General features: G+C 50.5%; 1 protein-coding gene and 1 long non-coding RNA gene across 2 annotated transcripts in view; one reads left to right on the top strand and one right to left on the bottom strand.

The window, feature by feature from the left end:
• Window positions 1-22,193, top strand: part of LOC146425414 (uncharacterized) — a 442,571-nt gene that overhangs the window by 125,581 nt on the left and 294,797 nt on the right. The gene's annotated exons all lie outside the window — the stretch shown is intronic.
• LOC146425416 (uncharacterized) lies at window positions 11,991-13,541 on the bottom strand. Its single transcript, XM_085041454.1, has 3 exons — window positions 13,503-13,541; window positions 12,333-13,391; window positions 11,991-12,269 (listed from the first exon to the last, which is right to left on the bottom strand). Exons 1-3 carry the CDS (start codon window positions 13,539-13,541, stop codon window positions 11,991-11,993), a joined length of 1,377 nt encoding a protein of 458 aa, XP_084897580.1.

Below are 22,193 nucleotides of genomic sequence, written 5' to 3' on the forward strand. Positions count from 1 at the left end.
CGACTGGTGTCCCGGGTTAATGATAAGACTCTCTCCTCCGAGAGCGAAGGGCCCCGACACCCCCTCCCCCACCCACAACAGAACCTCTTAGATGGAAGTGAAGAAAAAACTATTTATTTAACAAAACCACGCAGAGTGCCCTGCAAGGCACAGGGGAAGGGGAAAAAACAAGGTGAAAGGCAGTTATTCAACCTGATTAAAAAGTCCTTTTCTCAGACGCAGTCCCTCTCCTCCTCGCCCCCCACCCGGGGCCGGGTGGAGCTCCCTGGAGAGCTCTGCTGTCCTCTGGCCCTCCTGGGTCTCCGGGTGGCAAAGCAGATCGAAGAGAAGGGGTCCAAACGAGGAAAAAGAAGAAGAATGGAAAAAACGGGAACAGAGCTCACTCCGACCCCCGTCCAGCACGCAGTCTCTGCCGGGCGACGAATCCTCCCCCGGAGCGAGGCTTGGAGAAAATGTTTTCAAAACAACCCGCGTTTCTCTCTGCGGCTGGGTGCAGTTAAAGAGACAGGACCACACATTTTACACATTTTTTTCTTTCTTGGGCATATAAGCCAACGATAGGGAATAAAGGATTATCATATCATCAATCCAAGACATTCCACCCCTTATTCCATAGCGTTGGCTTAAGGCCCACCTTAACATCTTCCAACTTCAAACACACACATATATATATACACCTATATACATACATACACACAACAAAACAAATACATATATACATATATACATATATACATATATACATATATACACATAACTATGTACAAATAATGTCACGAACGGTGAACGGTGGTATGTTGCCATCCCAACCTTACATGTGGCCTTCACCCAAAATTAAATTTCCCTGAGGGACACATTGTGTTTTTCCATCTTCCTGCATTATCCACCAAGTACACCCTGGTCCCTGGGCAAAGACAACCCCACGGATGGGTTTGTCTTTATGTGAGGCAGAATCAATCCAGACAGTTTTCCCTAACAAGCCTCTGGCATGTACTGCTGGGACCTTATCTCCATCCACTGTATGTAGAAGCTCAGATTGGGCAGGACCTGCTCGGTTGATGGAGCCTCGGGTATTGACTAACCAGGTGGCCTCTGCTAAATGTCGCTCCCAATTCTTGTAAGTTCCCCCACCCAATGCCTTTAGGGTGGTTTTTAACAATCCATTATACCGTTCCACTTTGCCAGCGGCTGGTGCATGATAGGGAATGTGGTACACCCACTCAATGCCATGGTCTCTAGCCCAGTTGTTTATGAGGCTATTTTTAAAATGAGTTCCGTTATCTGACTCAATTCTCTCAGGGGTACCATGCCTCCACAGGACTTGGTTCTCAAGGCCCAGGATGGTGTTACGGGCAGTGGCATGAGGCACAGGGTAGGTTTCCAGCCACCCAGTGGTGGCTTCTACCATTGTGAGCACATAGCGCTTGCCATGGCGGGTTTGAGGCAGTGTGATGTAATCAATCTGCCAGGCCTCTCCATACTTATATTTTGACCACCTTCCACCATACCACAGGGGTTTCACCCGCTTGGCTTGCTTGATGGCAGCACATGTTTCACAGTCATGGATAACTTGAGAGATGCAGTCCATGGTTAGATCCACCCCTCGGTCTCGTGCCCACTTATAGGTGGCATCTCTGCCCTGATGGCCTGAGGCATCATGGGCCCATCGAGCTAGGAATAAATCTCCTTTATGCTGCCAATCCAAGTCTACCTGGGACACCTTTATCTTTGCAGCCTGATCTACCTGTTCGTTGTTTCGGTGTTCCTCATTAGCTCGACTCTTGGGGACATGGGCGTCTACATGGCGGACCTTCACAGGTAGTCTCTCTGCCCGACTAGCGATGTCTTTCCACTCTTCAGCTGCCCAAATTGGTTTTCCCCTACGCTGCCAACCAGCCTTCTTCCACTTTTCCAGCCAACCCCACAGAGCATTGGCTACCATCCATGAATCAGTATAAAGGTAGAGCTTTGGCCATTTCTCTCTTTCAGCAATGTCAACAGCGAATTGGCTCGATCCCCCCTCTTCTTCCCTAGCTTCTGCAACCCGTCGTGTGGGGCTCCACACAGCTGCTTTCCATTTTCGTTTTGTCCCTACAAGATGACAGGAACCATCAGTGAAAAGAGCGTAGCGTGTTTCATCTGCTGGCAGTTGGTTGTATGGTGGGGCTTCCTCTGCACGGGTCACCTGTTCCAGCTCCTCTTCCTCAGTCAGACTAAAATTTTCACCTTCAGGCCAATTTGTAATTATTTCCAAAATCCCAGGGCGATTCAGATTTCCCATACGGGCGCGCTGTGTGATAAGGGCAATCCATTTGCTCCATGTGCCATTGGTGGCATGTTGAGTAGAGGGAACCTCTGCTTTAAACATCCACCCCAGCACCGGTAGTCGAGGTGCCAGGAGGAGTTGTGCTTCTGTGCCAATTACCTCTGAGGCAGCTTGGACTCCTTCATATGCTGCTAGGATTTCTTTCTCTGTTGGGGTGTAGTTGGCTTCAGACCCTCTGTAACTTCGGCTCCAAAATCCCAGTGGTCGACCTCGGGTCTCACCAGGCACCTGCTGCCAAAGGCTCCAGGACAGGCCATGGCTCCCAGCTGCAGAGTAAAGCACATTCTTTACTTCTGGCCCTGTCCTGACTGGGCCAAGGGCTACTGCATGTGCAATCTCCTGCTTGATCTGGGTGAAGGCTTGCTGCTGTTCAGGGCCCCAGTGGAAATCGTTCTTCTTGCGGGTTATGAGGTAGAGAGGACTCACGATCTGGCTGTACTCAGGGATGTGCATTCTCCAAAAGCCTATGGCACCTAGGAAAGCTTGCGTCTCCTTCTTGTTGGTTGGGGGGACATTGTGATGATTTTATTGATAACCTCAGTAGGAATCTGACGCCGTCCATCTTGCCACTTCACTCCTAGGAACTGGATCTCTTTGGCAGGCCCTTTGACTTTGCTCTTTTTTATAGCGAAACCGGCTTCCAGGAGAATCTGGATTACTTCCTTTCCTTTCTCAAATACTTCTTCTGCTGTGTCTCCCCACACAATGATGTCATCAATGTATTGCAAATGTTCTGGAGTCCCACCCTTTTCCAGTGCAGCCTGGATCAGTCCATGACAAATGGTGGGACTGTGTTTCCACCCCTGGGGCAATCGGTTCCAGGTGTACTGCACGCCCCTCCAGGTGAAAGCAAACTGAGGTCTGCACTCTGCTGCCAGAGGAATGGAGAAAAATGCATTTGAAATGTCAATAGTAGCATACCACTTTGCTGCCTTGGACTCTAGCTCATACTGGAGCTCCAGCATGTCTGGCACAGCAGCACTCAGAGGTGGAGTCACCTCATTCAAGGCACGATAGTCCACTGTCAATCTCCATTCTCCTTCAGATTTTCGCACAGGCCAGATGGGGCTGTTAAAGGATGAATGGGTCCTGCTGACCACCCCTTGGCTCTCCAGCTCACGGATTAGATTGTGAATGGGAATCACGGCATCACGAGTTGTCCGGTACTGTCGGCGGTGCACAATCGAGGTTGCAATTGGTACTTGTTGCTCTTCCCCTTTCAGGAGTCCTACTGCAGATGGGTTCTCTGACAGTCCAGGCAAGGTGTTCAATTGTTTTATGCCCTCTGTCTCCACAGCAGCTATCCCAAATGCCCACTTGAGTCCCTTTGGGACTTTGAAATATCCATTTCGGAGGAAGTCTATACCCAAAATACATGGAGCCTCTGGGCCAGTCACAATGGAATGTTCTTTCCACTCTCTTCCAGTCAGGCTCACCTCAGCTTTCACGAGGGTCAAGTCTTGTGATCCTCCTGTAACGCCGGAAATAGAACTAGGTTCTGTCCCCACATGTCTCGATGGGATTATCGTGCATTGTGCACCAGTGTCAACTAAAGCCTCGTATTCTTGTGGCTCTGATGTGCCAGGCCACCGAATCCACACTGTCCAAAAAAATTCGGTTTTCCCTGGCCTCTACCTGGCTAGAGGCAGGGCCCCTCTAACCATGGTGGGTATTTGTGTTAGAGGTTCCTTCAACGGAATCAGACATATTGAGTAGAGCTACTTCCCTTCTGGTGGAGTTCCTTCTCTGAGTCTTGCCCTCCTTCAATTCACGCACTCGTCGTGCCAGGACAGCAGTGGGCTGTCCATCCCACCTGTTCATGTTTTCTCCACTGTCACACAGGAAATACCACAACTCATGTCGAGGGATATATCCAGTTCTCATAGCTGAGGAGCGTCTGCGTGGGGTAGCAGAACCTCTGGTCTGTACTGCTGAGATTTGGAGAAGGCTGTCTTTAATCTCTTTAATGAGTTTCTCATGATTCTTCTCTATCTTATTTTCTAGTTTCTGCAGATTTGTTTCCACAGCTGAGATTCTTGCATTCATTGGGCTATGCACGACATCTGCATACGCTCGGAATTTCCTTGTCATATCACGCACAGTCTCATGCCCGTCATCTTGCTTCATAATGGCTAAAGCAGAAGCATACCCTGATGGCCCAAGCTTTAGGAGTTTCCGCCACATCACAGGTGTACATTCTATCCTATCTGGGTCTATAATCGGATCTGGGTTTGCTATGTCCTCTGGGAAGACAATCTCTACCAACGCCATTTCTCTCAAGCGTTGAATCCCTTGTTCTATGGTTCTCCACTGGGTTTGTTGCGAATAGAGATCGTCGGGATGTAGGTATCTTTCCCTCGCAGCTCTGATAGCTCGTCTCCAGAGGCTGCTGCAGTCAGGCCCATCTCGTATAGTTTGGTTGATATCTGGGTCACGTGACACAGTCCCTAAATGCCTTGCCTCAGTAGCATCTACAAGTGTAACATCGCCTGCAGCATCCCAAAGACGGACTAACCAACTAATCACAGATTCATCATCTCGTTGGACATAATCTTTTCTTAGGCTGTGAAGGTCTCTCACATTCATGGATTCAACAATGACCTCTGACTCAGTTGCTGGCCTTGAGGGTCCCTCCCCACTGTCATCTGGGCGATCAGTCTTAAATTGGGCTTTCCTGTTCCTTGTAATAGGAGCAACTGCCATTGGCTTAGGCTCCCTTACTTCCTGTTCTATAATATCTGACAGTGTACGATAAGCATATGCCAGGGCCCAACATATTGCACTGCAGTTGTCTCTGCACTTCTCTTTCAGATACTTCCCCACCTCAGCTGGTCTCGGGATTTGTCCAGGGGGAAATTCCCAGTCTATTGGATCAGAGAATTTCTTTAAAGTTTTACCTATGTCCTCCCATACTCCACACCATTCAAATTTCCTCACATCTGGATTAGGTGCCTGCTCCTGCTCAGCCCCTCTGGACTTCTCAGCCCTCATTCTGGTAACACTGAACATCATATACATGGAAACTCCTAGGTAAAGCACCTGTACTACCAAGTTAATGGTCTCTTTAACATCCAGGGGAAACTGAATATTCTCAAAAGCTGATATACCAGATTTAAAGGGAAAGAGATGGGTGAGGAGCCAGGAAGCTTCACCCTCTACTTCTCTAACAGGTTGGGTAATATTACTAACAAAACTCCAAAACAGGTTACTAAAACTAGAGGAGGAAACTAACAGAGCATGTACATCTTTAACTGTTTCCCATACCTTCTTACAGATCGTCAGTATCACACACATTACTATAACAAGCCGGAGTCGTGTCCCTGATTGGTGGAAATTATACATTAGGGACAGGATTGCCCCTACCTGTTGGTAGGGAAACAAACCTATGTGCCAAACAGACAGTATTACATCAAACAACCTCCCATCAAACAGCATAGTGACTACTGATGGCTGTAATTCAATACCAAGCGTTTAAAACCAGAATGCAATTATTAGGGTTTTTCTTCACTTTCTCTAACCCCACAAAAGGTGTAGAACAAGTAATCAAGGCCCCGTAAGTTGGGCGCCAAATATGTCCCGGGTTAATGATAAGACTCTCTCCTCCGAGAGCGAAGGGCCCCGACACCCCCTCCCCCACCCACAACAGAACCTCTTAGATGGAAGTGAAGAAAAAACTATTTATTTAACAAAACCACGCAGAGTGCCCTACAAGGCACAGGGGAAGGGGAAAAAACAAGGTGAAAGGCAGTTATTCAACCTGAATAAAAAGTCCTTTTCTCAGACGCAGTCCCTCTCCTCCTCGCCCCCCACCCGGGGGCCGGGTGGAGCTCCCTGGAGAGCTCTGCTGTCCTCTGGCCCTCCTGGGTCTCCGGGTGGCAAAGCAGATCGAAGAGAAGGGGTCCAAACGAGGAAAAAAGAAGAAGAATGGAAAAAACGGGAACAGAGCTCACTCCGACCCCCGTCCAGCACGCAGTCTCTGCCGGGCCACGAATCCTCCCCCGGAGCAAGGCTTGGAGAAAATGTTTTCAAAACAACCCGCGTTTCTCTCTGCGGCTGGGTGCAGTTAAAGAGACAGGACCACACTTTTTTTTTCTTTCTTGGGCGGCCCTTCTTGTGTATGGGCACCTTCAGTCCCCTGGGACCTCCCTGGTTGGCCAGGACTGCTGGTAAATGATGGACAGTGGCTTAATGACCTCGTCCGCCAGCTCTTTCAGTGCTCTTGGGTGAATTCCACTTGGCCCCATAGACTTGTGAGAGTCTAAGTGGTTCAGCAAGTCACCAGCTGCCTCCTCCTGGATTGCAGGGGGTCTATTCTGCTCCCTATCCCTGTTTACCAGCTCAGGGGGCTGGTTGCCCTGAGGATAACTGGTCTTTCTGTTAAAGACTGAGGCAAAGAAGGTGTTATGTACCTCAGCCTTTTTCTCATCTTTGGTGACAATGTTCTCCCCTGCATCCAATAAAGGATGGAGATTTTCCCTGGCCCTCCTTTTTTTGTTGATGTATTTATAAAACCACTTTTTATTATCTTTCACAGCAGTGGCCAGATTAAGTTCTAGCTGAGCTTTTGCATTTCTAATTTTGTTTCTATGTGACCTCACGGCATCCTTGTACTCTTCCGGAGCTGCCGACCCCTTCTTCCAAAGGTTGTAAACTCTCTTTTTTTCTGAGTTCCATTCAAAGCTCTCTGTTCAGCCAGGCCAGTCATCTTCCCTGCCAGCTCATCTTTCTGCACATGGGGACAGCCTACACCTGTGCCTTTAACATTTCCTTCTTAAAGCACATCCAGCCTTCCTGGAACCCTTTGCTTTTCAGGACTGTTTCCCAGGGGACTCTCTGAAACAGTGCTCTGAACAGGCCAAAGTCTGCCCTCTGGAAGTCCAGGGTAGAGTTTTTTCTGACCCCTTTCCCTAATTCCCCAATGAAAGTAATGACTTGTAAAATTTCTCTGATTAATTAAAAAAAAATTAATGCTATCCTTGTTTCAGAGACAATTATGGTGCCCTTTGACTATAAGCTCTCAATTTCAACCTGTATTTAGAGATTTCTCCTCTACTTGGATGATTTACTTAGATGCAAGATTATCTTTCTGGCCCAAACCCCAAGCTTTCCAAACTATTTTTATTATTCAATGCTCCTATATACCATGTTATATTTTCATGGGTGTAGCCTGCATCTCAGATGACCAATACCCTTTTAGAAGTACTAGGCCTTGGGAATAAGCACTTAGATAACATGTAGAGGATCAGAGGAAGGAGGAGAGAAACTATTGGGGACTGGGAGCTGTGGAGTAAATCTTTTGTATGCAGCTCACACTTATAAAACTGCTCAAGTGAAGAGGGTTTTTGTCTGTTTATTTTAAAGAGACTGAAGTTACACATGTGAGAAAAAAGCATGATGTTTTGAATTGCTACCAGTTACTTTCCATATGTACCATTACTTTCCCACAGTTCTGTAACATCCAGTTGCCTAATGTTTATATTATATATTTTTTACAAATGCCTATCTTTCTAAATATATATTCATAGTTCCAGTTTCTGCTGCTGTCTTCACATACATAAGTCCCTGTATGACAAGCAGCTCCACACACTGCTCTCTTTGATATAACTAATTCCCTTTCATGCAATCATTCATGCCGTATGGATTGATAGATTGCTATATGCTGAATTAAGCCATTCTTTTTTAGTTGGGCAAAAGATTATGACTAATGTAATTTATAATGTCAGATTTCTAAAATATATCTTTCTCCAGTGTCTTAATATGTTTTACACATTAGTATTATCACCACACATATTTACACATTATTTTATCATTCAGACTCTCTTAAGCAAGTTCATCCTTCTTTATAATCTTATAATAGACTGCTCTTTCTACAAAACAGGAAAAAAGTTTGTTTGAAAGTACTTTTAATTATCCTCCTGCATCTAAGAGACTATGCGTGAGTGAGAATGCATTGCTTTTTGCTAGCCCATAGATTTCCCAGCTGTCCTTCAAATAGGGTATCCAGAGCTTTTTCTCTATTGCCATCTAGTGGAGAAGAAGCAGGAAGAGCTGGAGGGCCGTGAGGTGGCTGTTTACTAGCAGTTGAGTGATTACTTTCTATTGACTGCTCCTGCAAACAGCGCTTGAGAATACACTCAGCTCCCTGCTTTCCACAGACATGCACAAAACATATCTAAATTTCATGAGTATGAAAGCAGGTGCTTGACTGAATGCTCTAACTGATGGATTACACATTGCCTGCTTTACTGGAATCTTTATATCCTGACATCAGATAATTCTCAGATAAAAGATTGAACTGAACAAAAAGACCCAACAACTCTTTTTAACCTTTTACCATTTTGGACAGAAGCAGAGTATTTTGGAATGCCATAAATTACATGCATATATGTTAAAAATTAGAAACTGTTCCCTAGTTGTTATGGGGAGTAAACATTCACTACAAATAATGGGTTTCTTGTAAATTAATGAGCCACAAAACTGACATGATTATTTTGGGGAAATAAAACAACTGGCCATAATTTGCTTAATCCTTGAAAAAAAGGATGAGAGAAAGACACTGAAAAAATATGCATTTGGGGTAAAAATTCAAAGAATAGAGGAAGATGTGTAACACTTATGTCACTTTTTGTAACTTTAAAGCAATAACTAGCAAAGTGGCAAAGGAAAAAATGGATTTCAGGAAAAATTTTATATCAGTTAGGGCTAAGACTTTGTCTTGCTTTGAAAGACAGGTGTCTGCTAAGAGAGGTGGAAAACCTCCCTTAGAATAGAGAATGTGACCCCCTTCCCTCCAAATAATTTTAACTTTGGAATCAAGGGCTTTCAGGCAAAGATATGGGAAGAGGAATAACAGTTCTTTACTAGTATCTATAACAGAGTAAACAAGCAACAACAAGAATAGCAACAACAATCAAAAACCAGAAACCCGGTGACAGATGTCCTTGGGCTGCCAAGCACTTTCCTGTTTGGTGTAGTCACAGTCACAACCAGCAGGGACGCTGTTGCGCTCCCAGCCGGGCAGGGCAGGTGTGATGGCTCCCAGGCAGCTGCAGGTGGCACTATGGTGTGAGGTCAGGTTGGTAATGGCAGGCAGGCTGGGCAGCAGGGGCCGCACACAGCACAGAGCTCAGAGCAGCGAGCTGGAGTGGCAGGAATGGCTCACCCGGGCTAGCCAGCAAAGGTGACAGGAACTCTGCAGTTACTGCAGATGCCGTGGTGCATTCCGGCAAGCGGGGCAGGGGCAGAGACTGCTGGACTCCTTCCCAGTTGTTGCAAAAAATGCAGCCAGGGAGGCGCACACTCCCAGCCAGGAAAAAAGGGTTGAGTGCCTCCTCCCCTCACCACACCCAAGCCACAGCCTTTGTCTCTTACAAAAGAGTTAATGGCCCTGAGCACCTGGTCGTTGGTTCCCTAGTAACAGGGATGGAGAAAATTCCAGCCCCGCCCAAACTTCAACATTATCCACCCCAAATTTTTTCCATTCCAACATGTTACATTGAACTTAAACTGTTACACTATATACATACATGCATTACCCTGATTATATACATTCAGATGTGGATACAGGCACAGTGTTATGGGCGATTCAACCCCAACAAAGGTCCCCCTGAGGTATCCATTGTGTCTCTCCATCCTCTTCCATCACCCACCAGGTGCACCCTGGTCCCTGAGCGAAAACAACCCCACGGGTGGGTTTGTCTTTGCTTGAGGCAGAATTAATCCAAACAGTTTTCCCCAGCATGCCTCTCATGTGTACCACTGGAACCTTATACCCATTTACTGTTTGCAAGGGTTCAGATTGGGCCGGGCCAGCTCGGTTGGTGGAGCCTCGGGTGTTAAATAGCCAGGTGGCCTTGGCTAAATGCTGTTCTCAACTTTTTAAAGTCCCCCTGTGTCGCTGTTGAGCAGCTAGCAGAGTAATGAAAGCACCAGTTCTCAGTGGCAAGAAGGAATGACCTTTATTTTTTTGATTTCATCACATATATAGAGTTCTCAAAAGTCACCCAGATTGGTCAGTCAGAAGCCTTCCCCCAGGCCTGATTGGCCAGGCCTGCACTGTCCAAGTTCTGGGACACTGTTCCAACAACATCCAAACTTTATCTTTATTTATAAAACACAAGAAAATTTCTCATGGGAAAAACCTGTGCTAGCCACACCCCTGCCTAGAGCCTTCAAGGTGGTTTTTAGCAGACGGTTGCATCGCTCCACTTTGCCAGCAGCAGGTGCATGATAAGGAATGTGGTACACCCACTCAATGCCATGTTCCCTAGCCCAGGTGTTTATGAGACTATTTTTGAAATGAGTCCCATTGTCTGACTCAATTCTCTCAGGGATACCATGCCTCCACAAGACTTGCCTTTCAAGGCCCAGGATAGTGTTATGGGAAGGGGCGTGAGGCACAGGGTAGGTTTCCAGCCACCCAGTGGTGGCTTCTACCATTGTGAACACATAGCGCTTGCCATAGTGGGTTTGAGGCAGTGCGATGTAATCGATCTGCCAGGCCTCCCCATACTTGTATTTGGTCCACCTTCCACCATACCACAGGGGTTCCACCTGCTTGGCTTGCTTGATGGCAGCACACGTCTCACAGTTATGGATTACCTGGGAGATACAGTCCATGGTTTGATCCACCCCTCGGTCCCATGCCCACTTGTAGGTGGCACCTCTGCCCTGATGGCCTGAGGCATCATGGACCCATCGAGCTAAGAACAGCTCTCCCTTGTGTTGCCAATCCAAATCTATTTGTGACACCTTTATTTTTGAAGCCTGATCCACCTGTTCGTTGTTTCGGTGTTCCTCATAAGCTCGACTGTTGGGGACATAGGCATCCACATGACGGACTTTTTACAGGTAGCTTCTCTACCCGAGTGGCAATGTCTTGCCATTCATCAGCGGCCCAGATTGGTCTTCCTCTACGCTGCCAGCTGGCCTTTTTCAACCTTTCCAACCAACCCCACAGGGCATTGGCTACCATCCATGAATCAGTGTAGAGGTGTAGTGTTAAGTCCAGTGGGATCCTGGTCGCCTTGCCCGGAATGGGCTTTCAGGGCTTTGGCTGGTCTCTCGGACCTCACCGGGGCCCAGGCTTTCGGCCCTCCCCGCTGTTCTCCTCTGCTCCAGAGGCAGCAGCTATCGACCTCAGGGTCTCAGGGTCGCCCGATGGGCGGCGGGACCCCGCGGCAGAGGCCGGTGTCCGCCGGACAAGAACGCGGTGGAGTCGCTGGTCGCCCCCCAAGACAAAGAGAGTTCCAGGCGGGTGGGAGTCTCCAGAGCACGGTTTATTGTAGGAGAGGCAGGCAGGGGTGCGCTGGAAGGCTCCCGGATGGGGCGGACCACAGAGATGCCGGGTGCGAAGCACGACGGGTCTCGAGTTGTGGCCACACCACCCCGGGAACAAAGGGGGCACAAGGTTTTAAGGGAAGGAACGAGGTCTCCGGGGGTGGGATAGCAGGGGCGGAGCCAACGGGGCTCCGGAACAATGTGAGGGACAAGCGGGGGAGCAAATGAACAGTAACCGGGGAGGGGACTACAAAGAACCAATGAGGGGAGCGCAGCAACAGAACCTTCGAGCAAGGGGAGGCAACAAGGGAGGGGACAAGGCGGGGAAGCATAACTTTAACCCAATAAACTTAGAACAAACTTTCCAGGGGAGGGAGAGGGCGGTTCACAGCTCTGCCTCCTCCGAGTCCCAGGAGATGGCATCTTCGGCGGCCTCCTCGTGGATTGCATTGACTGCCGGCCCTGGGGACTCGGGATCTGCAGCATCGGGCTGCCGCACCTCTACACCTCCCCCTTCTTTACTAAATAATGCGCAAATGTGTTTAACTAAATATTTCTTAATTAAAGCAAAGGAAGCAGCAATCAAAGCAACAGCAACTAAAACAATAAAACAGTCTTTCAACAGGGTGGCCCCCCATTCAGGCAGTCCCAGTCCTTTCAGCAGCTTGTGGGCCCATCCTCCAATGGTGGAAAGTGTCGAGTTGACCACACGGTGGATGCCGTCAACTGTGTTCTCAAACCAGAGGCTGCTCTTGAAAGTTATGTTGTTTTTCAAGGCGTCCATATCTTGCAACCGCTGGTGGATGCTGCGACTCTTGGAGGATAGGTTGAAGCAGCACAGCCCTTCGAACTGGTGACAGCCATGTCCGTGGGCAAGGAGCAAGAAATCTATTGCCGCTCGGTTTTGTAAGGTCGCATGCCTGGTCACTTGTTCATCTTGCAGGAGGTCCGCAATGGCCTCTGACGTTAACTTGGCTTGCTTCGAGACCCAACATTCTAAATTTCCGAGTTCTCCAAGTGCCTTGGCCGCAGCTACCCAAGGCAGGAACACGGAGACAGCAATCCTTTTTCCCTTACTCCAATGGTAAATTTCAGTGCTGCAATCGTCCTCATTAGTCTTTTTTGGAATCGAATTATTGGACCACACTGGAAGGTGGGTCATGTTGGGTGAAGCAAGAGTCAGCCGGCCAAAGGTGCACGGGCCACCCACTAGGTGAGAGGGAACCCCAGCCCAGGCGCGTTCTCCGCAAATCAAGAACATTCCCTCAGGGAGCCGAATCAGGTGTTTGTAATGCCAATCGGGAGACGAGGGCACTTTTACATGGGCAATATGGGTGCACCAATTCTTAGTGACATAGTTGGGGTTGCCCTGTCTCAGCCCCTGGTATAGCTTCTGATCTGATTTATGTGGAATTTGATAGTCGAATTGAACACAGGCTATAGCTTTTAGCGAGCCAATTAGTTGGAATTCGTGGGGCTCCTTCTCCACCTTCGGCTCACCCATGACCCACTTCTGCCACAGCAAGAGAGGGTTCTGAATGGGAAGAGGGAGAGAAAATTCTTGGCGGTCCTTGTAAAACTTATAAACGTTTTGGTTCAGATTGAAAGTTGATCTCCACAGGGAGACAAGGGATGGCGGGAACGCATCTACCTGTACCGGGGCTCCTACCAGGGCAGACGAGAGCGGGTCTCGGACCGCGTCGGTTGACAGACACATTTGCTCTTTGCTCATGGCTCGGGCCAATGTCACCCAGACGTTGGAGTCTGGCTGCCTCACGACCCACAGCTAGACTGGGACGATGACACTTGCGAGCAGGAAAAGCTGCGCGAGGATGGAAGGGCGCATCTTGGCCACTGAATGGGGAGGCAAACAGAACAGCATCAACTTAAGAAATACAGGATGGGGTATGACGAGGAGGGAGGACGGAAAGGCCATAGGGAAAACGGGGAAGGGAAATGGGAGGCTGGCACAGGGAACTGCCGGACAGACTCTTTGCAGATTAGATGGTCCGCTTGCGGATGCGTGGGCGAAGTCGGCGGGGCGAGGGAGGCGGTGTCTCTGCCTTCTTCTTGCGACGCCAATGAGCAGAGGTGACGTCTGTCTTCTCCGGTCTTGGGGAGTAAGGTCCTGCCTTAAGAAAAGGTTTTACAAACTTGCCAGGGACCCATCGTGGCCCTTCCGGAGTGGAGACGCAGCAATAGCCACGCCCCCAGATGATAAGGGGGAAGGGACCAACGATATTGAGGGAGTCCGGTTCCTTGATCAGGACAAGGGGGCGCTCTTTCAGCTTGGCTCGCGAGTTGTTGGCAAAGTGGCGAACCACTGGGGGATCCGGCTCCTTGTCGGAGCAGTTTAGAAAATTTAGAGTAAAAAGAGCTCTCGCCAGCCGATTTGCGGGAGTCTCTGTTTCTGGTCCCCCCTTTTGCTGAAGGAGCACCCTCTTGAGGGACCGATGAGCTCTCTCCACCAGGGCCTGACCCGTGGCTGAGTGGGGAATTCCAGTGTTGTGGGAAATGCCCCACTGGAGGAAAAACTTCCTCACTGGTCCGGAGGTGTAGCATGGACCATTGTCCGTCTTGACCTCTTTAGGAATACCCAGGACAGCGAAGGCCTGCAGGAAGTGCGAAATCGCATCCTTCGCTTTTTCCCCCGAATGCGCGGTGGCAAAGATCGCACCTGAAAAGGTGTCCACGCTCACGTGTACATATTTTAGTTGGCCGAATTCGGGCACATGCGTGACATCTGACTGCCAAAGCTCCCCGCTGTTAAGCCCTCTGGGGTTGATTCCAGACCCCATGGATGTGATTTGGAGGGGTTGACAATGGGGACAGGCCGCCACAATGGCCTTGGCTTGGTCCACAGTAAGTTCAAACATGCGCCTCAAGGCCGGGACATTTTGATGAAAGAGTGCATGGCTCAGCGATGCCTGTTGGAATCAGTCAGGCACGTTGGCAACATGCACAGGTGCAGTGAGCGCGTCTGCTACCCTATTCCCTTCCGCAATTGGACCCAGAAGGTCAGTGTGTGAGCGTACGTGCATCACATAAAATGGTTGGTCACGGTGGGAAATGGCTATTTTGAGCCTCTTGACCAAGCTATTGATTTTTGGGTTGGAGGAGCCAGACAGCCAACTGTCCTCTGCTCTTGAAACGATCCCCGCAACATAAGCCGAATCAGTAACCAGATTGAAGGGTCCCGGAAAGCGCTCAAATGCTCGGACGGCGGCTGCGAGCTCGGCCACTTGGGGGGACCCAGAAACAATCTCGACATCGCAATCCCACAGCTCAGTCGAGGGGTTCTGTCTTGCAGGGAGAGAGGAGATTTATGTGCTTTTGCAGTTTGACAGGCTTTAAGACAGCTAGTTCCCCAAGACTTAGTCCCGTTCGCAAGATTCTTTGATATCTGGCCGATTTGTCTAAAAATACCATTTATTTGACACAGAACATAACAAATATACAAACATAGAACAGATTGACACACATAGACACACAATGAATACATAATTGCAACACTATGGTAGTTAAAAATGCAGTTATGGGGTAAAACCTTGCTTGAACTATAAAGATAGTTAAAAACGCAAGAAATGCTTGCTTGAACGATAATGCAAGTTAAGAAATGCTTGCTTGAGCTAGCTGAAATGCAAGTTAAGAAAGGTACCTATAAGTTAGCCGGAATAATACAATTTAGGAAACTCAAATGATCTTACCAAATCCGTATTTGGAGCTGGAATACATTAAGATTTCCTCACTCAATCCCAGGGAAGTAACCGCAGGACTGCGTCCAGACCTGGGGAGAAAGCATTTCTTCACGCTTCTATATCCATGTAGAAAGCTTCTGATTTTACTGAGTTTTTCGTGGTGTTTTATAGGGAAAAGAGTGTGTATTTGCGGTCACCTGAAAATTATTCACATTCTCTCAGTGTCTCACTCTGAGTTCCAGACGCCAGCACTGATAGTCAGGATTAAGCCATTGACTTAATCTGAGCCATCGATCTCGGCTAGCAATCAGGGAGAGAGAGAAGGGGGGGGGTGTCTGTCCTGCCACAGGTTCCACCAAGCAATTACCGATTTCCCTGATTTGCCCGAGCCGTCAGTGAAAAGTGTCGGAGCATTGAGGGGTTTCCGACTTTGAACCCGATCTAAAACAATTTTCAATTCGGATATTCTGAATATTTTGTGTTTTGGAAACCAGGTGACTACCTGGCCGGGAAACTATTCAAGGGCAATTTGCATCTCCTTGCTCTTTTGGAGAATAAATTCGAATGATTTTATGTCAAATGGCACGTGAATGTACGCGAACTCACACCCTGCTAGGGTGGACAGGCGGGACCTCGCTCGTCTAACGAGCTGCGCCGTTTTGTCCTGTGGCGTAACCAATACTTTGGGGGAGGAGATAGGCAGAAAGACCCACTCGATAATCAGGAGTCAGCCTTCCATGTCATCTGCACTCCACTGAAAGATGAGGCCGTGCAGGTGGGGCATTTTTCCAAGGATGGCCAAATTAAAGGGTAATTTGGGGTCGCATCGGTGAACGCGACATGTTTTCAGGGCGTTCTGTACCTTCCGGATGGATTCCCTTGCTTCCGGGGTCAACGTCCTTGGGGAGGTCAGGTCGCGATCTCCACACAGGAGCGTAAACAGCGGGACCAGGTCTTCTGAGGAGACACCGATCAGGGGCAGAATCCAGTTGATGGCACCACATAGTTGGTGCATTTCCTGCAGGTTAGATGGATTATCAATAATTTTGATCGGTAAGGGTGTTATGGTTTGCTCCTCAATTTTTGCTCCCAGGTATCGCCACGGTGCTGTCACCTGCACCTTGGAAGGCTGAATCTCAAACCCTTCACTTTCCAGGGCCCCCACGACTCTGGAGAGTGTGGTCCGCAAGATGGCTTCGGTTGGGGAACAGACCAATACATCGTCCATGTAGTGGACGATGATTGACTCACCTGCGACCTCTCGCACCGGTGCGAGAATGCTGTCCACGTACCACTGGCAAATGGTGGGGGAGTTTTTCATCCCTTGCGGGAGCACTCGCCAGTGGTAGCGGCGCATTGGGCGTTCCCGGTTGGTGGAGGGAACTGAAAAAGCAAACCTGGGCGCATCATCCGGGTGCAGGGGGATCTGGAAGAAGCAGTCCTTTATGTCCACCACTGCAATCTTCCAGTCCCACGGGAGCATTGAAGGCGATGGCAACCCGGGTTGAAGAGACCCCATGTCCTCAATGACTTCGTTAATTTTTCGGAGGTCATGGAGGAGCCTCCATTTGGTCCCTCCCGCCTTTTTGATAACGAAGACGGGGGAGTTCCATGGACTGGTCGAGGGCACGATGTGCCCCTTCACCAGCTGCTCCTCCACAAGCTCTTTGAGCGCTCTTAATTTATGTGTTGGTAAAGGCCACTGGTCGACCCAGACAGGTGTATCAGTCAGCCAATTGAGTGGCTGGGTCAGGCGCTCACCAGTGACCCCAATCAAAAATCCCGAGCTGGTGCCAATTCGACTCGGGCACCCCATTGGGACATGGCATCTCTCCCCCAAAGGTTGAATCCCGAGTTAATGATGAAGGGCCGCACGGTGGCAATGAGACCTTCGGGGCCTTCAATCATAATAGGATGGGAACTCCGCTCTGTGGGAGCGTATCCTCCCACACCTCGAAGTGACTGGGCCACAGGCTTTTTTGCCCATGCCGACGGCCAACTCGCGGACGAGATGACCGTGACATCTGCACCAGTGTCTAACATGCCGGTAAGGGAGATGTTATCCCCTTTCCAGGAGAGACCACATGTGAGCATTGGCCTATTCTCACCAACCACTTCGGACCAGGCGACTAGCGGTTTTTCCGTGAGGATAGTGTGGAACGGGAGGACCTTGATCCTGGCCACGACCTGCTTCCTGGAGAGGACAAGAGGGGGGTCGGCGACTTCAGCCTGGAGTGGAAAAAACCCCTCTGCGTCCACTCTGATCAAGGAAGGGATGATGGAAATTCCCTTGGGTCCGTCATCCGCATCTGCAAGTGCGAGAACAAGAGTGTCAGCAAAGTCACATCTTAGTTTCACAACAAAAAGGTCTTGTCCGGGTATAGTCATGTCATCATCGACCCATGCGTGGTGGAACTCAGCAGGGTCGAGGCCGGCCGGTTGCTGCTGGCAGCGCGAGGCTGGCATCTCGTGCTGCGATCTCAGTTTCCCTGGCCAGCAGGGAAGGGAGGTGGAAGGGAGGTAGGGTCAGTTAGGGACATGGGGGAAGGGCGCTGGGCGCAGGCCGGGGCAGGAGAGCGGGAAAACTTAGAAATCTCCTCGAGAGGAGTGGGGCAATCCGCTGCAAAGTATCCCTTCTTTCTGCAACGGTTACAAGTCACATAAGTGTTGCGGATGGCCAGAGCTTGACTTGTATTCACATTCAGAGCCTTGACGGCGGCCAGCCGCCAACAGGCACTGACCATCTGGGCGATGGTCGGCCTCGGTTCATGGGGAAGAGATAGGATTATTTCTTTGCAAATGGTGTTCGCGTGCGTAATTGCTCCGTCCACCAACAGTTGTTCGCGGATCGTATGATCCGGAACCTGCCGGTCAATGGCCTGTTTTAGCTTGTCAACGAAGCTTGGGAAAGCTTCATCAGGCCCTTGGAAAATTTCTAAGTATGGGATGGTGGGGGCATCCACCGGAGGGATACCAAGCAGGACCCGTTCCGCGGCACCAGCAAGGGATACGAGGAGATCCGTAGGGATCTCCCGGGCTTGTGTTTGGGGCTTGAAGTAGTTCCCCTCACCCAACAACAAATCAAATGTGGGGCCGTTTGGAGTTCCGTATGAAGGTAGCAGTCGCTCTAGCCCCTTGATCTGTCTTTTCCACTCATCCTCCCATTCCTGGTATTCAATGGGGGAGAGGAGACAAGACATGACCAGCTTAATATCTGAAGGAACTAGAGGGACGCCGGTGAGAGTGGCGTGAAGGACTGCTTTGAAGTAATTTGAATCCCGGCCAAACTCCTTTTGCGTTTTGGCCAGGTCCTTCAACACAGCTCTATCAAAGGGCTCCCACCGTGGGTGATTGCCCGACCATGAAACGTGGACTGGTGCTGCGAAGGGGGCCTGGAGGCTCTCCGGTTCAGGATCCGTTGTGTGTCCCTTCCCAGCTGAACCGGGAGATGCATCCAAGATGGCCTCCTTCCGGTCAGAGACCGTTGGAGGACCAACAAAGATGGCGTCCTTCCGATCAGCGTGGGAAGAGGGATCCAAGATGGCTTCCTTCCGGCGGGCGCCGGAAGGGTAGCCGTGGGAACCGGAGAAGCCCTCCTCCGGGGAGGGGACTAGAGGGGGCGGAACGTAGGGAGGGGTTACCGATGAGGGTTCCGGGAAGGAGTCGAGGAAAAGGTGTGGCTTTGGTGGGAAAGGGGAAGTGGGAGGTGCTGGGATAAAGGGGTTGGGCGTAGGGGCGGAGGGTCCGAAGGAGGGGGTGTGCCCGCACGGAGATTGACAAACCGCCCAGGGGGAGGGATTAGGAGGGGAATTCGGCGGGAAAGCCGAAGAAAAGGCAGGCCACAAAGGATTGTGGGGAGAAGGAACGGGGGTTGAAGAAGCCACGCGGTCGGCGCCATTTTGGTACCAACCGCCGCCCTTTTGTGGCTCTTCAAGGAGGTCGAAGGAAACATGGCGGGGTTTGCGGGGAACTAACAGGGAAGGATCAACTGGGGAAGAGGGATCAGGGAAGACAGAACTGGGGGTGCCCGAGAGGGTCGCGCGTTCTCCCTCCCAGGCTGGGGAAGAAGCGGCCGCGGGGGCGCCGGGGACTAGGTGAGAACCCCGAGTCCGCAGACTTTCTGAGCCGCCACGGTCGCCTCTCGAGGGACAGGGACTTGGGTTAGTGAGGGAGCGGGTAGAAGGGGAAGGGCTAGCGGGGGCTCCCGAACTCTTTAGGGAGGGACGGAAAGCATGGAAAATTTGGCTCAATATGCTAAAGAATTGGTCAACGTGCTTATCCCTTTGGGATTGGAGATGGTGCATCCTCGCGCGGACCCGACGCCAAAACTCAATAGAGCTGGCATCGCTGGGGGAAACATCGGGGAATTCGAGGAAAATAAATTTAACGAAACGCTTCAAGAGTTGGGAGGGAAAAGAAAATGTAGCTAATTTAAGGGTGGTCTTAATTGAAACATAAAACTCCCGCTGGATTTTTGTTAGATTAACTCCCATTTTTATCCCCAAATGAAAGTTAAAGAAACAAAACTCTCACCCAACTGCCACAAAGGGAAAACGAAACAAAAAGAGGGCAAGTTAGGGGACCCCTTCCCCTACCAACTTACCCGAAACAATAGCGGTGCAGCTGGTTCTCGGGGCTCTCGAGGGCTGGCGATGCCGATGAGGAACACCTCTCAGATGAGAGTGCTACGACTCACCGGGTGGCGAAACCAACGGACGTCCGCTCTTCTCCACCAAAGGGCGATGGCAGGTCCGGAGGGGGACGGTGGGCGCCACTTGTAGTGTTAAGTCCAGTGGGATCCTGGTCGCCTTGCCCGGAATGGGCTTTCGGGGCTTTGGCTGGTGTCTGGGACCTCGCCGGGGCCCGGGCTTTCGGCCCTCCCCGCTGTTCTCCTCTGCTCCAGAGGCAGCAGCTATCGACCTCAGGGTCTCAGGGTCGCCCGATGGGCGGCGGGACCCCGCGGCAGAGGCCGGTGTCTGCCGGACAGGAACACGGTGGAGTCGCTGGTCGCCCCCCGAGACAAAGAGAGTTCCAGGCGGATGGGAGTCTCCAGAGCACGGTTTATTGTAGGAGAGGCAGGCAGGGGTGCGCTGGAAGGCTCCCGGATGGGGCGGACCACAGAGATGCCGGGTGTGAAGCACGACGGGTCTCGAGTTGTGGCCACACCACCCCGGGAACAAAGGGGGCACAAGGTTTTAAGGGAAGGAACGAGGTCTCCGGGGGTGGGATAGCAGGGGCGGAGCCAACGGGGCTCCGGAACAATGTGAGGGACAAGCGGGGGAGCAAATGAACAGTAACCGGGGAGGGGACTACAAAGAACCAATGAGGGGAGCGCAGCAACAGAACCTTCGAGCAAGGGGAGGCAACAAGGGAGGGGACAAGGCGGGGAAGCATAACTTTAACCCAATAAACTTAGAGCAAACTTTCCAGGGGAGGGAGAGGGCGGTTCACAGCTCTGCCTCCTCCGAGTCCCAGGAGATGGCATCTTCGGCGGTCTCCTCGTGGATTGCATTGACCGCTGGCCCTGGGGACTCGGGATCTGCAGCATCGGGCTGCCGCACCTCTACATAGAGGTATAGCTTTAGCCACTTCTCTCTTTCCGCAATGTCTGGGGCCAGCTGAACAGCTTTGAGTTCGTCAAGTTGGCTCAATCCCCCCTCTCCTTCTGTAGCTTCTGTGACCCGTCATGTGGGGCTCCATACAGCTGCTTTCCATTTTCTATTTGCCCCCACAATATGACAGGAACCATCAGTAAAAAGACCATAGTGTGTTTCGTCTGCTGGCAGTTGGTTGTAGGGTGGAGCTTCCTCTGCACGAGTCACCTGTTCCTGCTCCTCTTCGTCAGTGAAACCACAGTTTACACCTTCAGCCCAATTTGTAATTATTTCCAAGATCCCAGGAAGATTTGGGTTTCCAATACAGGCACGCTGTGTGATGAAGGCAATCCATTTACTCCATGTGGCATCGGTGGCATGGTGGGTAGAGGGAACCTTTCCCTTGAACATCCACCCCAGCACTTGTAGTCAGGGTGCGAGGACAAGTTGTGCTTCCATGCCAATTACCTCTGAGGCGGCTTGGACTCCTTCATAGGCTGCCAGGATTTCCTTCTCAGTGGGAGTGTAGTTGGCTTAGGACCCTCTGTAACTTCGGCTCCAGAATCCCAATGGTTGCCCTCGAGTCTCACCAGGCACCTTCTGCCAAAGGCTCCAAGACAGGCCATTTCCCTGGCTGCAGAGTAAAGCACATTCTTCACTTCTGGTCCCATCCTGACTGGGCCAAGGGCTACTGCATGAGCGATCTCCTGCTTGATCTGGGCGAAGGCTTGTTGCTGTTCAGGGCCCCAGGAGAAATAATTCTTCTTGCGTGTCACTAGGTAGAGAGGGCTCACAATCTGGCTGTACGCAGGGATGTGCATCCTCCAGAAGCCTATGGCACCTAGGAAAGCTTGTGTCTCCTTCTTGTTGGTTGGTGGGGACATCGCTGTGATCTTGTTGATGACTTCAGTAGGAATCTGACGTCGGCCATCTTGCCACTTCACTCCTAGGAACTGGATCTCTTTGACAGGCCCCTTGACTTTGCTCTTTTTGATGGCGAAACTGGCTTCCAGGAGAATCTGGATGATTTTCTTTCCTTTCTCAATCACTTCTTCTGCTGTGTTCCCCCACACAATGATGTCGTCGATGTACTGCAGATGTTCCGGAGCCTCACCCTTTTCCAGAGCAGCCTGGATCAGTCCATGGCAGATGGTGGGACTGTGCTTCCACCCCTGGGGCAGTCAGTTCCAGGTATACTGCACGCCCCTCCTGGTGAAAGCAAACTGAGGCCTGCACTCTGTTGCCAGAGGGATGGAGAAAAATGCATTTCCAATGTCAATAGTGGCGTACCACTTT

This window comes from Lichenostomus cassidix, chromosome W (genome assembly GCF_008360975.1).
Source record: "Lichenostomus cassidix isolate B80296 chromosome W, HeHo_3.0, whole genome shotgun sequence".
NCBI lineage: Eukaryota > Metazoa > Chordata > Aves > Passeriformes > Meliphagidae > Lichenostomus > Lichenostomus cassidix.

Excerpts from the sequence above, each read along its gene's own strand:
- LOC146425416 (XM_085041454.1), bottom strand. The coding sequence starts at position 13,541 with ATGGCCTTTCCGTCCTCCCTCCTCGTCATACCCCATCCT. Across the intron at positions 13,392-13,502 it reads TCCTCGTCATACCCCATCCT|CTGTGGGTCGTGAGGCAGCC; the intron begins GTATTTCTTAAG and ends GTCCCAGTCTAG. Across the intron at positions 12,270-12,332 it reads GCCTCTGGTTTGAGAACACA|CTGCTGAAAGGACTGGGACT; the intron begins GTTGACGGCATC and ends TGGGCCCACAAG.